Here is a 17622-nt window from a genome sequence, read left to right as displayed (position 1 = left end):
AGGTGACCGATAAGGCCTTTGGGCCTCTTGTTAAATGACCCCACCCTATTTTGTATTTTCGGGATTATCTCCCTTTTAAAGGCGCATGGTTCTTCAATTCAACACATTTGAATTCCATTCACCCAAGGATGATTTGTTCCAAGTTTGATTGGCCAAGTGGTTCTGGAGAAGATTTTCCTACATATCTGCATGTAAAACTTTGATCCCCTATTGTGGACCCACCCTACCCCTGGGGGCCATGATCTGAACAAATTTAAATCTACTCTATATCAGGAACTGTTCAAGTAAATCTCGAAGAAGATTTTTAAACATTTTCTTTATTTATTCGCATGTACAATTTTGATCCCCTATTGTGACTCCAACATCCCCCCGGGGATCACGATATTAAGAAATTTGAATTTCCGATATATGAGGAAGCATTCATGTAAATTTCAACTTTTCTCGTCCTGTGGTTCTTGAGAAAACACAATTATAAACCCGCTCTATTTTTATGATTATCTCCCACTTTGAAGGGAGCATGAACAAACTTGACCCCCCTTCACCGAAGAATACGTTATGCCAAGTTTGGTTGAAACTGGCACAGTGATTCTGGAGAAGATGAAAATATGAAAAGTTTACAACGACAGACAACGGACAAATTTTGATAAAAAAAGCTCACTTGAGCCATTCGCTCAGGTAAGCTAATAATACACTTAATAGTAAAAAAATAAAATAAACACACATATATATTTTTTAACCTAAACCAGCATGGATGAAGATCGTAAGGACCTGTTTCATCTCTCCATAACCTACAACGTCAGACTTGTTTATCTTGTGACCCCGACTTCTCTTTCTTTCGACTAATTATTGACATTACAGAACCATCATCACTTTGGAAAATGCCTAGAAATCGTTCAGAAATCAACTTGTGTAAATTTATTTGCAAACTTAGTTCAATTTACATTATGACCCCTGGGTCGAGGCCTCTGCTGGTGGACTGTTAGTCCCCGAGGGTCTCTACAGCCCAGTAGCTAAGTACTTCGTTACTAGCTTCAAAATACGGATGTATATTTAATTGTCGTGATAAAATTTATTTCAAAATCAGGGATTATCTTCCTCGTGCATAGCTCTTATCCTCAGAAGAATTGGGCTCCACTTTTTGGTCACTCTGTTTTCCCCTCAAATAGCTCTTAGGGCCTACAAGTTTACTGTTATTTCGGATTTCAAAAATTTCTGTTGAACATCACTGAAGAGACATTATTTGTCGAAATGCGCATCTGGTGCATCAAAATTGGTACCGTGTAAGTTTTACATTATGACCCCTGGGTCGAGGCCTCTGCTGGTGGACTGTTAGTCCCCGAGGGTCTCTACAGCCCAGTAGCTAAGTACTTCGTTACTAGCTTCAAAATATGGATGTATATTTAATTGCTGTGATACAATTTAGAAATTTATTTCAAAATTAAGGATTATCTCCCTCGTGCATAGCTCTTATCCTTAGAAGAATTGGGCTCCACTTTTTGGTCACTCTGTTTTTCACTAAGATAGCTCTTAGGGCCTACAAGTTTACTGTTATTTCGGATTTCAAAAATTTTCGGTTGAGCATCACTGAAGAGACATTATTTGTCGAAATGCGCATCTGGTGCATCAAAATTGGTACCGTATAAGTTTTACATTCAAATACAAAACACACGTTTGCTTGTTGTGTTAAAAATCCTTTAGAAATGTGTTCGTTCCCGCCTCTTGCACTTGCTTGGCCACTGCTAGCACTCGAGATCAATTGTGCAACATCGTGAATTTCTACGACATATGATTGACAGCAGGTTATGCGCCCTTACAGAAGACGACCTGTTTTTGATTCCACTTGGTCGGTAAACTCTTACTCAGCATTACAGTTCTCCTATTGTGTCCTTCCGCATGCTGAATTACAGGCACCTGCACAACAAAGTAATAACCTTCAGATACACAATTAATAAAAAATTGTTGTGTCTGTTACGTATCAATTCATTTATTTTTTGTCTCCACTATGTACACATATTTATACCTTTGTTATTATTTCACTTCTTTCTAATTGTATATCTACTCCATTACTATCTTTGTAATGTTATGATTATGCATGTCATGTCATGATCCTCTGCGGAGGGAAATAAAATATTAATGAATAAAGGAAGCAATAGTAATTGGCACTTTAATTAATTCATAAAATGCGTGTAATTGAGTTCGGGGTTTATTCGATATGGCTCCAAATTCATTTCTCATTAAATTAATTTCCTGAAATTTCATTTTATGAAACACAAAATCCATTAAATGAGTGTATAAATACGTGTACTTACTCATCTTATTAAGTAACTTATAAATAAAAATATGTAAAAATGTACTGAAAATGCACCGGATTAAGGGTATTTATTCATATTTCTTTCTGCTCAAATAGTATAAATACTTGAGAACTTCGATGTCCAAATCACAGTTCGTCAGGACTTAAACAAAGCAACAACCATGATCCGAGCTCTCGTTCTCCTCAGTGTCTGTGTCGCTATGGCGTATTCCGCCGGATACCAGCGTAAGTTTCTCTCTCTCTCTCTCTCTCTCTCTCTCTCTCTCTCTGAGTAAAGGTAGTTTAAGTAAATTTCATATTCTAGATACTTTAAAATGAAAAACATAGGAATCTCATCTTTAAATATTTTTGTTGCACATGTGCATCCCAGAATTCAATCCTTATGAATACGATAAATGTGAATATAGCAATGATTCAGTGAAAATGAGTGATTGTAAAATTTCATCCAAATACAAATGTACATCTATTTGTATTTGAAATTTTTGATGACATTATTCATTTGAAATTACATCTCTTCCATTGCAGCCGGTGCTTACATTCCCGGTGGTCACATTGGAGCTGGAAATGCCAGAGGCATCGGCAGTGGCGGCATCGGTGGCATCATCGGTAGCGGCGGAAGTCAGTGGGGCTCTCGTCGGCAGTGGTCTAGCCAAGGAGGAATAGAAGGACACGGTGCTGGCATTGGAAGTGGAATAGGAAGAATCATCGGAGGTGGTCCCAGAGGCGGACATATTGGCGGAGGACAAGGGAGGATCAACGGGGGTAGTCACGGATGTGGGCCCTATGGTTGTAACCAATACGGACGTAAATAGGTAAAAAAAAAAATAATGCATGGGATATTTAAGCAACAAAAAAAACCCATTGATTTAAGTTTTGCTATTCTTTTTCGGGTTAGAATTTAATGCCATTGTGTTTTGTTTCATTTTCAGATCAATATAAGTGGAGTTTTCATCTTATTTATTTATTTATTTCAATTGTAAGGGCAGTATTTATTATGTTCAATCAAATGTTCAAAATAAAAGTATGAAAATAACTTCTGTTTGATGATTTGTTCTAAGATGACTCGCGTCCATACCAAACCTGCGCTAATGGGACAAATGTTCCCACGTGGTTGATTACAACATATATTCGGGTATATTATAAGCATCTGTTGTGAAAAGCGACATTTCAAATACAGAAATAGACATCTTTGATGCATTTCACAACGCCCCAGTAACAGCCGACTGAACGAAAAGCAGAGATATACACGTGGAAGAAATAGGTAAAAACAACAAATGGATGCATGAAAAGACGGACAGCTATCGTGAAACTATTGAAACTCTAAAATTTGTTTGTAGGATACTGGCAGTTTGTATAGAAATATTATGAAAAATAACTACAAATGGCCACAACTTTCTCAAAGTTGAACGAATTAATCTGAAAATACCAGACACACACGTTTACGTAGTACAGAAAATTTCCATTTTGTTAAGAAGTAAATGAACAACCTCTCAGAAGTACGTATCTTCTCCCAGGAAATGGTTCATATTCTTCAATCGATATTAGAATAGTTGGTCTATCTTTACTTTTGGATTTAAACTGTCTGTACATGATGATCTGTGCGGAAGCGATCATTTCCCTATCACTGTTAAAGCAAATAATCCTCCAGAAAACAATCCTGTTAAAAACTGGAAACTCGACAAAGCTGAATGGCCATGTTTTGAAGTTTGAAAACCACCCAGATCCCATTCAAAAATTTACTGAATTTTTATTACAAATAGCAAATAAATGCATACCTAAAACCTCGACAAATTCTACCAAAATCAAAAAACCATGGTTTACAGAAGAATGCAGTGAAGCAATTAAACTCGCAAAAAAGCAGAAAGACTATTCAATAGATCACCAACTTTCTTAAATCTGAATAATTTTCGCATATATCGAGCAAAGGCTCGCAGAACCATAAATATAAGTAAACGAAAATCCTGAACAACATATGTATCAAATCTAAATTCGCATACTCATGAATAAAGTTTGGAATGTGATAAGCAAAATAAAAGGAAAAGGTTCCGGTAAAAAATATCAACACCTAAAGGTAGGGAATCAAATAGTCACAGATACGAAAGACATCGAAGCACAATCGATCAGTTAGTAAGACTTGAAACCTATATTCGAGATGCCTTTGTTAACAAAGAGCATGACGTCTCTATATTTTTTTTATTTAGAAAAATCATACGATAGCACATGGAAATACGGTATCTTAAAAGATCTCCATGATATAGGCCTTAAAGTGCCTTTACCAAACTTCATTAAGAATTTTTTAAGTGAAAGACACTTCAATGTTCGCCTAGGATCTACATTTTCAGACAATATCGAACAAGAAGTGGGTGTGCCACAAGGAAGTATTTTATCGGTTACATTATTTAGTCTGAAGATAAACAGTCTAGCTGATGTTCTTAAAACGACTTCCATGGATGACTTTGTTCTCTGTTATAAATCTAAAAACATGAACTCCATTGGGAGAAAACTAGTTATGTCTAAACAAAATCCAAAATTGGGCTTATGTAAATGGTTTTAAATTTTCTGAACCTGCATGCATTTCTGTTTTAAACGGAAACACCACGATGGTCCTCAATTACAATTACATTGTAGATGGTACTCCATTTAAAGTTGTAAAAAAGTTCTTAGGTGTCATTTTTGACAATAAACTTTCTTTTATTCCTTATATAGCAATGCTGAAAGAGAAATGTACAAAAGCTCTTGATATACTAAAATTGTTGCAAACACAAAATGGGGAGCACATAAAAATACTCTTCTACATCTGTATCGCTCTCTAATCCGGTCTAAACTAGACTACGGCTGTATAGTATACATGTATGGAGCTTCAAGAACATCCTATATCAAAGCTCTTGATGCAATTCACCATCAAGGACTTCGACTGTGCACAGGAGCTTTCCGAACCTCTCCTGTAGATAGTTTGTATGTTGAGGCCAGCGAACCACCTCTCGATCTACGCAAAATAAAACTTACCTTACAATATATTGTTAAATTAAAAGCTAACATTGACAATCCTGCATTTAACTGCGTTTTCCATCCTCAGTCTGAACATTTATACGACATGAACAAGAAGTGTATTAAGTCAATCGGTCTACGAGTTAAAAAAAACATATATATGATTCTAACTTAAGTTTGGACATCGTAAAACCCTCATCACTTTCTGAAATACCACGGTGACCATGGAAACTACTAAAACTCACAGTAGACACATCACTTTCTGAATACAAAAAATCTGAAACAAATTCCGTTATTTTCAAACAAAAATTATCCGACATAAAACAATCCAAACATACTACAATTGATATCTATACAGATAGTTCAAAAGACAAAAAAAAAAGTCGCTGCTGCTGCAGTAATAACAAACGACGTGTTCTCTGCACGACTCCGAATGAAGCAACAATTTATACCGCCGAAGCAAAGGCTATTCAGCTTGCCTTTGAATACATAAAAATTTCTAATGACAAACATTTCACTATATTCTCAGACTCCCTATCATGTCTTCAGTCAATAAACAACATGAATATTGATCATCCATATATTTGAGGTATCTTACTCCGGTATTGTCTTTTAACTAACCAAGGTAAAATAGTTGAGTCACATTGGTATCTATGGCAACACCAAAGCTAACAAAGCGGTGACAAATGCACTGCAAGATAATATTGTACACTTCAAAACTCCCCACACTGATTATAAATATTTCATTAAACTATATGTAAATTCTCGCCGCGGTGGCCGAGAGGTTAGAGCGTTCGCCCCGCATGCGGAAGGCCGGGGTTTGAATCCCGGCCGCGACAGACCTAAGTCGTTAAAACAGGTAGTGACAGTTCCATCGCCAAACGCTCGGCATCAGCTGTGAATGTCACGGGTCATCGGAGATGACCTTAAAAACGGATGACCCGTGTCACAGTAGGTGTGGCACGCTAAAGAACCCTCACTGTTCAATGGGCGTAAGCGCCGATCAAAGGACTAAATTTGAAGCTCTTCACCGGTCTTTGTGACGTCTCCATATGAGTGAAACGTTAAGCAAGATACAATCAATCTTTGGCAAATCTATTGGAATTTTTGTGACACAAGCAAACTTTATTCCATTCACGACAAAGTAAACAATTCGTGTAGCATCGTAATGAAACGGCAAGACAAAGTGGTTATTTCGAGAATACCCATCGGACATTCAAAATTGACCCATTATTACCTTTTAAACAGAGAGCTTCAGCCTGAATGCATATCGTGTGACTAAAAGCTCAAGTGAGCTATTCTGATCACCCTTTGTTTGTTGTCCTTTGTCTTTCTGTTTTGTCTTTTGTCCGTTTACGTTTCACATTTTCATCTTCTTCTCCAGAACTGGACCAATTTCAACCACACTTACATATAGCACAAATCATCCTTGGGTAAAGGGGATTCAAGTTTGTTCAAACGAAGGGCCATGCGCCCTTCAAATGGGAGATAATCACGAAAATGCAAGAATAGATTGGAGTCATTGAAAAATATTCTCAAGAACCACTGGGCAAGGAACGTTTACATTTACATGAAAACTTTCTGACATAGTGCAGGTTCAAGTTTGTCAAAATCGTGGCACCGGGGGTTAGGGTGGGGCCACAATAGGGGATCAAATTTTTACATACAAATATATCGGGAAAATCTTTAAAAATCTTCTCAAGAACCACTGGACCAGGAAAGTTTACATTTACAAGAAAGCTCTCTGACATAGTGCTCATTCAAGGTTGTTACAATCATGGCCCCCGGTGGTAGGGTGGGGCCACAATAGGGGGTCAAATTTTTACATACAAATATATAGGGGAAATCTTTAATAATCTTCTTCTCAAGAACCACTGGGCCATGCAACTTTAGAATTATATGAAAGTTTCCTGAAATAGTGCAGGTTCAAGTTTGTTACAATCGTGGGGTTACAATAGGGATCAAACTTTTACATACAAATATATAGGGGAAATCTTTAAAAATCTTCTCAAGAACCACTGGGCCAGGAAAGTTTAGAATTATATGAAAGCTTCCTGAAATAGTGCAGGTTCAAGTTTGTTACAATCGTGGGGCTACAATAGGGATCAAACTTTTACATACAAATAAATAGGGGAAATCTTTAAAAATCTTCTCAAGAACCACTGGGCCAGGAAAGTTTAGAATTATATGAAAGCTTCCTGAAATAGTGCAGGTTCAAGTTTGTTACAATCGTGGGGCTACAATAGGGATCAAACATTTACATACAAATAAATAGGGGAAATCTTTAAAAATCTTCTCAAGAACCACTGGGCCAGGAAAGTTTAGAATTATATGAAAGCTTCCTGATATAGTGCAGGTTCAAGTTTGTTACAATCGTGGGGCTACAATAGGGATCAAACTTTTACATACAAATAAATAGGGGAAATCTTTAAAAATCTTCTCAAGAACCACTGGGCCAGGAAAGTTTAGAATTATATGAAAGCTTCCTGATATAGTGCAGGTTCAAGTTTGTTACAATCGTGGGGCTACAATAGGGATCAAACTTTTACATACAAATAAATAGGGGAAATCTTTAAAAATCTTTTCAAGAACCACTAGTCCAGAAAAATTTAAATTTTCCTGATATAATGCATATTCAAGTTTGTAAACATTATTACAACCGAGGGTAGTGTGGGGCCACAATAGGGGATCAAAGTTTTATAAACGAGTATTTAGGGAAAATTGCCTTTCCCAAAACCACAAGACCAGAAAAGTGGACATTTACATGAAAGTTTCCTGACATAGAGTAGATCTAAATTTGTGCAATTCATAGTCCCTTGGGATAGGGTTGGGCCACAGTAAGGAATCAAAGTGTTATATGCTGATCTAGAAAAAAAACTTTAAAAAACGTCTTTAGAACTATTTAATCTAGGGCTTTCATAATTTTTAAATCCATTCTTTACGAAAAGACCTTCCATGTGATGCGATCTTGTCAACTTGACCTGGATGTTTGAGCTACTTTTAAGAAATATCTAACCTATTCGATATCTCCTCAAGTATTTAAGATAGAGCTTTCATATTTTGTATATATATTTCTTATTGCAAGGTCTTTGGTATCATACTATGATCTATGAACTTGGTCTTATCGAGAACAACAAGATCATGTTAGTCATATTGGTGCGCATTTCTGTGTTATGTTGATTTATTTTCAGTGATGTTGTGATCCGTTGGGGCTACAATATGGGATTACACTTTTTAAAGAGAATAAACATTGATTTAAAAAATCGTTTTAAAATCACAACAGCTGAACAAGGGTAGGACCAAGGTGATTCAGGTGAGCAATGTGGTCCATGGTCCTCTTGTTTGATGTCCTATTGATAGCGGCAGAGATTGACGCGATAAAACTATTATTCTTTGGAAGACTGTATCGCTTGAATCCTGCTGCTCTTACAAAGAATAGTTTTGACACGCCGTTATTCATTCATCTATAATTTAGCACGGTCTCAGTTTGGGTTTATTCCTGAAATTTTAGAAATCATATACATACGTGCCTACTCAAAGACCACGTTGAAAACTGGCTACAGGAATGGGTCGTTTCCGGATAGACCGACATCTAGAAAGATCTTAAGGACCTCTGTCTCATCACTGCACAAACTACGGCGACAGACCTGTTTATCGTGCGTCCCTGACTTCTCTTTTGACTAATGTTTAATATTACAGAACCATCATCACTTTGGAATATGCCTAGAAATTGCAATGAAATCAGCTTGTGTAAATGTATTTCCAAACCCAGAAACGCAATGAAACACAAGTTTGCTTAATGTCTTAAAACCCCGTTAGGAATGTATTTTCTTCACGCCTGTTGCACTTGCTTAGCCACTGCCAGCACTCGAGATCCATGGTAAAACATCGTGAGTTTCTTAGACCTACTGTTGACAATGGAGTTATGCGCATTTATAGAAAACGATCTGTTTTTAATTCTACTTGCTCGACAAACTCTTACCCAACATTGTAATTCTGCAAATGTGTCCTTCCGGATGCTGAAATACAGGCCCCTGCACAACACCACAACTCTGTACAACAAAACAATATCATTCATTAACACAGAAAAGGGCTGTATCTGTTACTATCTATTCATTTATCTATTCATTTATTTTTCCTCACCACTATGTACATATATTTATACCTTTGTTATTATTTTACTTCCACTTAATTGTATAGCTACTCCATTAGTATTTTTGTAATGTTATGATTATGCATGACATGTCATGATCCTCTTCGTAGGGAAATAAAATATTAATGAATAAAGGAAGCAATAGTACTTGGCACTTTAATCAATTCTTAAAATGCGTGTAATTGAATTCAGGGTTTATTCGATATGGCTCCAAATTCATTCTTCATTAAAATGATTTCCTGAAATTTCATTTTTTGAAACACAAATCCGTTAAATCTAAGCAGAAATATGTGTATTTAATCATCTCATTATAAATAAAAATGTACTGAAAATGCACCGCATTAAAGGTATTTATTCAAATTTCTTTGTGCTCAAATTGTATAAATACATGAACACTTCGATGTCCACCTCACAGTTAGTCAGGTCCATAACAAATCAACAACCATGATCCGAGTTCTCGTTCTCCTCAGTGTCTGTGTCGCTATGGCGTACTCCGCCGGATACCAGCGTAAGTCTCTCTCTCTCTCTCTCTCTCTCTCTCTCTCTCTCTCTCTCTCTCTCAGAGTAAAGGTAGTTTAAGTAAATTTGATATTCTAGAAACTCTAAAATGAAAAAAAAAAATCACGGGAATTTCATTTTCATGTTTTTCTTGCACATGTGCATCCGAGAATTCAATCCTCTATGAATTAGATAAAAGTGAATATACCAGTGGAAATGAGTGATTGTAAAATGTATCCATTAATACATCTATTTGTATTTGAATTTTTCACTACTTTTGATGACATTATTCATTTGAAATTACACCGCTTCCCTTGCAGCCGGTGCTTACATTCCCGGTGGTCACATTGGAGCTGGACATGGTGGTGGTATCGGCAGTGGCATCATCGGTAGAGGCGGAAGTCAGTGGGGCTCTAGTCGGCAGTGGTCTAGCCAAGGAGGAATAGGAGGACACGGTGCTGGCATTGGAAGTGGAATAGGAAGAATCATCGGAGGTGGTCCCAGAGGCGGACATATTGGCGGAGGACAAGGGAGGATCAACGGGGGTGGTCACGGATGTGGGCCCTATGGCTGTAACCAATACGGACGTAAATAGGTAAAAGCATGCATGGGATATTTAACCAAAAAAAAAAAAAACGATTTAAGTTTTGCTATTCTTTAGAATTTAATGCCATTATTTTTTTTCTTTCCAGATCAATATAAGTGGAGTTTTCATCTTATTATTTATTTTAATTGTAATTGTAATATTTATTATGTTCAATTAAATGTTCAAAATTAAAAAAAAGTCTGAAAATAATCTCTGTTTGATGATTTATTCCAAGATGACTCACGTCCATACTGAACCTGCCCTAATGGGACAAATGTTCCCACGTGGTTGTTACTACATATATTTGGGTATATTTTAAGCATCTGTTGTGAAAAGCGACATTTCAAATACAGAAATAGATATCTTTAATGCATTTGACAATGCCCCAGTCACAACCGAATGAACGAAAAACAGATATACACGTGGACGAAATAGGTAAAACCAATTATTGTCCCAATAACAAATGGATCCATGAAAAGACGGACAGCTATCGTGAAACTATTGAAACTCTAAAAGTTGTTTGTGGGATACTGGCAGTTTGTATAATTTTTTTTATGAACAATAACTACAAATGGCCACAACTCTCTCAAATTTGAACGAGTTAATCTGAAAATACCAGGCACACAGGTTTAGGTAATGCATTTTGTTAAGAAGTAAATGAACAACCTCTCAGAAATGCGTCTATAGACAGGCGGACGAAGTGAATCAACATACCCCAACCTTTGTTTGAAGGGGTATAATTACACTTACTTAAATTCTATGGTCGTTATAACGATCTAGTTCGTCAATACAACCTCGCATTGGGTCAAATGCTGTCTGACGTGTTTCGTACCGATTGTTAAGCCGTTCTTGGCACACTGATTTCGACTGCGGATAACTCCGTTTACCTGATCAGGATATAGGGCTCACGGCGGGTGTGACCGGTCAACAGGGGATGCTTACTCCTCCTTGGCACCTGATCCCACCTCTGGTGTGTCCAGGGGTCCGTGTTTGCCCAACTATCTATTATTGCTTGTAGGAGTTATGAGGTTGATCACTGTTCGTTATCTTCACCTTTCATTATTTGATTCCCTACCTTCAGATGTTGATATTTTTTCCGGAACCTTTTCTTTGTATCGTATATCAGGGTTTTTTCCGCGTGTATCCAATTTCCGCTTTGTTCGCGATAATTTCCGAATCGTGGAAAATAAATCGGTGTTTTGATACAAAGTTTTTGGTTTTGTTTTTGGTAATAGAGTTATCATACAGTTGTAAATGTAATGTGGTGAAAGTTTTGAGTTCGGTGAGATTTGTTTCCCTCTTATTTTACAAGCGCCGGGTATCAGGTATGTAAGCCTCGTTGTTCATTCAATGTATAATTATACCTGAGCTACTCATACATGTAACGGTACATGGTTTATGACGGTTTTAAACTCTGAAAATAATTATTCACTTGGAGCGAAATAGCTGACAAAGCTCTATGATTACACGCGAACAAAACCCGAAATCGTGAGAGATGGATTCAGAGAAGCAGAAATATCATTCATATTAGATTTGATTACAATTGCGAAAGTAATTCAGAAATCGTGTTTACAAATTGTTGCACTGACTGAATCTTTGCATTAAAAATTAAGATTTATACGTACAAATGCTGGCTTTTCCCCTAGTTCATTCATACGTTTAAATAATCGTGATTTATATTTTCGCTATGACTTTGAAATAGCGAAAATTTGATTCGTGTAAATTTAATATACTGTTTTAGGTTCTGATTCGTGGCAAAAAGATAACGCGGAAAAATATATACGGTATTTTCCTTATTGCATTCGAAACTTTATTTATAGGACTATGCAAATTTTGACTCAAAAGAAATATTTTCCAGGACTTTCGTTTTATGGTTCTACGAGTCTTTACTCGATACATGTATATACAAAACATTGTTCAGATTCAAATAAGATGGTGATCTATTGGATATTTTTCTTGCTTTTTTGCGAGCTTTAATTGCTTCATGACATTCTTCTATAAGCCATGGTTTTGAAAATTTTATTTTAGTAGAATTTATCAAGGTGTTTTGTTACATAATGTATCTGGAATAAAAGTTCGGTAAAATTTTGAATGGGGTCTGGGAGGTTTTCAAAATTTTCAACCGAGATATCTTGCAGACACATAGCCTAGAAACATGTCCAGTCAGCTTTGTCGAGTTTCCGGTTTTTGATAGGATTGTTTACTTTAATAATAATAGGGAAATGATAGCTTCCGCACAAATCATCAGGTACATACTACCTTAAATCCAAAGTAAAGAGGGATCCACTATGGTTATATCGATTGAAGAATATGAATTGTTGCCTGGATGAAGCGAAGTGTTTGAGCCGTCGTTTAAAATAGAAAGATTATATTGAATACCAGAATATAGACTGAACTCTATGATTATGGATATTGCCAATCACAGGCTCTTGAAACCATGCGGGTCATGGAAGATATTTCTCCCGAATCATGCCGCCAGTTCCTTAAGCTCAAGTTTACAAACAAAGGAATAGATGCCATCAACATAAGTAACATTCTTCGTCATAAGTCTTGTATTCCAACATCTTTCAAGCCCAACTCTACGCTATGTATTTTCTACAAATATACTTCTACTATTGCATACAAATTTAATTATAAACACTCTTTGCAGTGCCAAGATACATGTATATACCATCTTATATTTAATACACCTACTTGTTCTTTGTCTTCTTTCAACTACGTATAGTCCAGCTGAACTTGTCATTTCTGATGATGTTGATATAGTTGAATATGAGAACCTCAAATCACTTATTTTAAATAGTACTAAATACAGAGAACATCGGTCTTTCAATTGGCGACAGAACTTTGACTCTGTTGTGAATTATGTCAAAGATTATGCCAGACGATGGGCTAAATATGAAAAAAACATTTGATATATTGTCAGAGTGGATTAAAAGTATAAAAGGAATATTAAAATCCTGCATTAGACACAGCAAAACAAAACCGGGTACCATCTACCCTGTGTTTAGTAAACCACAAGTGATAAAACAACTAGAAAGATGACATGAGGACCATGTTTTGGTTCCAGCTGACAAAGCTTGTAACAACATTGTCTTTATTTGTAAGGATCATTATTATAACTGTATTTTAAACGAATTTGGTATTAATCCCCCTTATGGTAATCGTACTTAAACTCCAACTGTCTTTTCAGAAGATGAAATTCTTCAACACCATGCTTCAGTTGTAGACACATTTAATATCCCAGTCAATATGAGTTACCGCACGTATGCTAGATTCCGAAAGTTCATAACAAGAGGCTCATAGGCCACATCGCTCACCTGAGTCACCTTGGCCCATATCTGAAGACTTTGATATATGTGCATGTAAAACCTTAGTCCCTATTGTGGCCCCAACCTACCCATGGAGGCCATGATTTTTACAAACTTGAATCTGCACTATGTCAGAAAGCTTTCATGTAAATGTCAACTTCTTTGGCCCAAAGGTTCTTGAGAAGAAGATTTTTAAAAGGTTTGTCCTATATATTTCTATGTAAAACTTTGATCCCCTATGGTGGTCCCAACCTCACTCCGGGGGACATGATTTGTACAAACTTGAATCAGCACTGTCTCAGATAGCTTTCATGTAAATCTCAGCTCTTCTGGCTCATTGGTTCTTGAGAAGAAGATTTTTAAAGATTTTCCCTATATTTGTATGTAAAATTTTGATCCACTCTTGTGGCCCCATCCTTACCCCGGGGGCCATGATTTTAACGAATTTGAATCTGCACTATGTCAGAAAGTTTTCATGTAGATATCAGCTATCCTGGCTTAGTGGTTCTTGAGAAGATTTTTTCTATAGATTTGTATGTGAAACTTTGATCCCCTATTGTGGCCCCATTCAACCCCTGGGGCCCATGATTTTGACAAAATTAAATCTGCACTATATCAGGAAGCTTTCATGTAAATATCAGCTTTTCTGGCTCAGTGGTTCTTGAGAAGAGGATTTTAAAAGATTTTTTCTATATATTTGTATGTAAAACTTTGATCCCCTATTGTGGCTCATCCAACCCCTGTCTGCCATGATTTGAACAAACTTAAATCCGCACTAGGTTAGGAAGCTTTCATGTAAATATCAGCTTTTCTGGCTCAGTGGTTCTTGAGAAGAGGATTTTAAAAGATTTTTTCTATATATTTGTATGTAAAACTTTGATCCCCTATTGTGGCCCCATCCGAACCCCAGGGGCCATGATTTGAACAAATTTGAATCTGCACTATGTCAGGAAGCTTTCATGTAAATTTCAGCTTTTCTGGCCCAGTGCTTCTTGAGAAGAAGATTTTTAAATGACCCCATCCTATTTTCGCATTTTTGTGATTATCTCCCCTTTGAAAGGGACATGGGTCTTTATTTGAAGACACTTGAAAGCCCTTTACCGAAGGATGCTTTTGGCCAAGTGTGGTTGAAATTGGCCCAGTGGTTTTGGATAAGTCGAAAATGTAAAAATTTTACAGACGGACAGACAGACAGGCGACGGACAACAGGCGATCAGAAAAGCTCACTTGAGCTTTCAGCTCAGGTGAACTAAAAACCCTTACAAACAACGATATATTGCTGGATCTTTCTTCTTTCCTTTTATGTCATGCATTCATATTTAGGTAATAATTTTATCACTAATTAGGTGTGTCTTATGCTATATTTTTTTCCCTTTTCTTTTTATATCGTATTCATGTTTAGATACTAATTTTAGATGTTAATTTTATGTTTGTGTATACGTTTTAATGCAGGACCACAATGGAAACTAGCTATATGCTAATTTGTGTTATCCTGGATAAATAAAGGCTATTATTATTATTATTTAGTAAGTGGTCTACCAAGCCTCTATCCTTGCTCCTCACGAAAATATTAACAGCTGTGAAGGAGAAGCTTCAAACATACTGTACCACTACATATGCCATAAGTGGTGTAAATGAAGTGTGAATTCTAAAACATTCTAAAGAACTTTAATTAAACTTGAAATCGGAAAGCTTTTCATAAAAAAAAGGCCCAACAACATCAAAACGTATGACTTTTCAACACTTTACACGACCATTCCTCAGGATGAACTAAAGACTAGACTTTTTGACATTATAGACAATTGCTTCTTCAACAAAAATGGAAAAGGAAATATTTATGTCTAATGATTTGTCATCCAAAAAATTACTGTGTTAAACACCACTCTGATTCCACGCACAGGTACTCTGAATTTGATATTAATAAAATATGCTGGAGTTCCTCATTGACAATATCTTCGTGGTCTTTGGTGATCAGGTCTTCTAACAGTCTGTTGGAATTCCATTGGGCACGAATTGTATTCCTTTGTTAGCTGACATGTTTTATATTCATATCAAGCAGAATTCATTCAAAAACTTCTCCGTGAGAAGGAAAAATATCTTGATGTGGCCTTCAATGCGATATTTAGATATATCGACGACGTTCTATCTCCGTGGCCGAGTGGTTAGAGCATAACGCTCTAAATCACACGGCCTCTCATCTCTAGTCGGCGCGGGTTCAAACCCGCTCGCGTCGGTAAGTGCGAAAGTTCCCCAGTTTACTTTCGGAAGGTCGGTGGTCTCTTCCCAGATACATTGTATCTGGGTTCTCTCTTCCACCAATAAAAAAAAACTGGGCACCACCATATAATTGAAAAATTGTTGAGTGTGGCGGAAAACAGGAAAACAAAAAACAACAAAAAACCCACCAACCAAACAAACAATATTAACAATGCTAATTTTCTTTCCTATCTTGATTCAATAGACCCCTGTGAACTCGAAATAAAAGACACCAGAGTCGTCCACTCCTGCTTTATACTTAGATATTTTTTTTGAAAATAGATATTAACGTGAAACTTACAACTCAAATTTATGATAAACGGGAATATTTCAGCTTCTCCATCGTCAACTTTCAACATTTATGTAGGAATATTCCATGATCACCTGTATATGGTGTTTATATCTCTCAACACCAAGGGTGAAACGTCACGCACTCATAATAAGCACAATTAAGCAAGTTAAACAAATTAAACTCTGTCTCATTAAATTATATACATTGTTTTATTGCGCTTTAAGGGCATCAAAATGAATCTTCGTCCATCCCATGCTGATACAAAGTCGTTGATGACTGCAAAAAATGTTCATTCTATCTGTAGCCTTTCTCTGCGTGTGCAGTATCATCAAATGATTCAGCCTTTCCTGGGTCATAGTACCACGTAGATAAGTCGTTACTCGGCGCAGTGCTGATAATGTCCGCTCACTTGTGGCATTAGTGACTTGCTTCGCTAATATACGTCTCAGGAGCGTTACAATCTCGGAGGATAGGCATCTGGCCTGGAGGTTATAAAAGTTTTCTGAGCATGTTTTCATACTAAAACTCGAACTCCGTGCTCTAAATCCTATTCATCCTCAAAAGTGAAGATTAAAAAACTTTTATTAAACCATTCTCATACTCAAATTGAGTACATGCTGAATATTTTTGAGTATGCTTCGTAGATTACTCAGTGTTGTATTAAAAAACACCACGACTGGGTGTGAGCATGAGTACGGTAAAAGTTTTATAACCTCTAGGCCTGGAAGCTGGAGACATCTGAGACACTAGTACTACTTTCATTAAATATTAAATGGATACAGTTGATGAATTGCTTAAGCTGTTTCCCGCGAGCGTTGTGAAAGTCTCCAGTTGCGATGAAATGCATGTCTTATCCAAATCATCACTGTAAAATCCATATCTTATTTGTGTGTCTTGTCGCCACAGCGAGTCGTCTTCTAGATGGCGATACACTTGATAGCCTGGCTGATCAAATCGAATCTTGACACCGTTCACCGCTAGATCTAAAGCTACAACGTACTGCTGCCTTTAAAGCTATTTCTTTGGTGTTGCAATTCCGGAGGGGTATTTCCGGTTTCACATCGCTCACTAGGAATTTTTCTTCGCCATGGCAAAGTTCATTGACGTCCAGATCCTCAAATGTCTTGTTTATTGATTCCCAGAATGTGTTGAAGGACTCCTCCTTATGCATTTCACCGAGTGATGTCAAAAAAAGTTCTGTTCAGTGGTGACCTTTAGCAGCTGATAGAT

General features: G+C 36.7%; 2 protein-coding genes across 2 annotated transcripts; both read left to right on the top strand.

Annotated features, from left to right (window-relative positions):
* The first annotated feature begins 2454 nt into the window (after positions 1-2454).
* LOC125656992 (uncharacterized) lies at positions 2455-3541 on the top strand. Its single transcript, XM_048887625.2, has 3 exons — positions 2455-2536; positions 2837-3123; positions 3241-3541. The coding sequence occupies exons 1-2, from the start codon at positions 2473-2475 to the stop codon at positions 3121-3123; spliced, it is 351 nt and encodes a 116-aa protein (XP_048743582.2). The 5' UTR covers positions 2455-2472; the 3' UTR covers positions 3241-3541.
* Positions 3542-9783: 6242 nt separating this feature from the next.
* LOC130046562 (uncharacterized) lies at positions 9784-10728 on the top strand. Its single transcript, XM_056148316.1, has 3 exons — positions 9784-9960; positions 10271-10545; positions 10643-10728. The coding sequence occupies exons 1-2, from the start codon at positions 9897-9899 to the stop codon at positions 10543-10545; spliced, it is 339 nt and encodes a 112-aa protein (XP_056004291.1). The 5' UTR covers positions 9784-9896; the 3' UTR covers positions 10643-10728.
* The last annotated feature ends 6894 nt before the right edge of the window (positions 10729-17622 follow it).

Source organism: Ostrea edulis, chromosome 1 (assembly GCF_947568905.1).
Source record: "Ostrea edulis chromosome 1, xbOstEdul1.1, whole genome shotgun sequence".
NCBI lineage: Eukaryota > Metazoa > Mollusca > Bivalvia > Ostreida > Ostreidae > Ostrea > Ostrea edulis.
The sequence above is the reverse complement of the archived record's forward strand: the minus strand, read 5'-3'. Positions and strand labels throughout refer to the sequence as shown.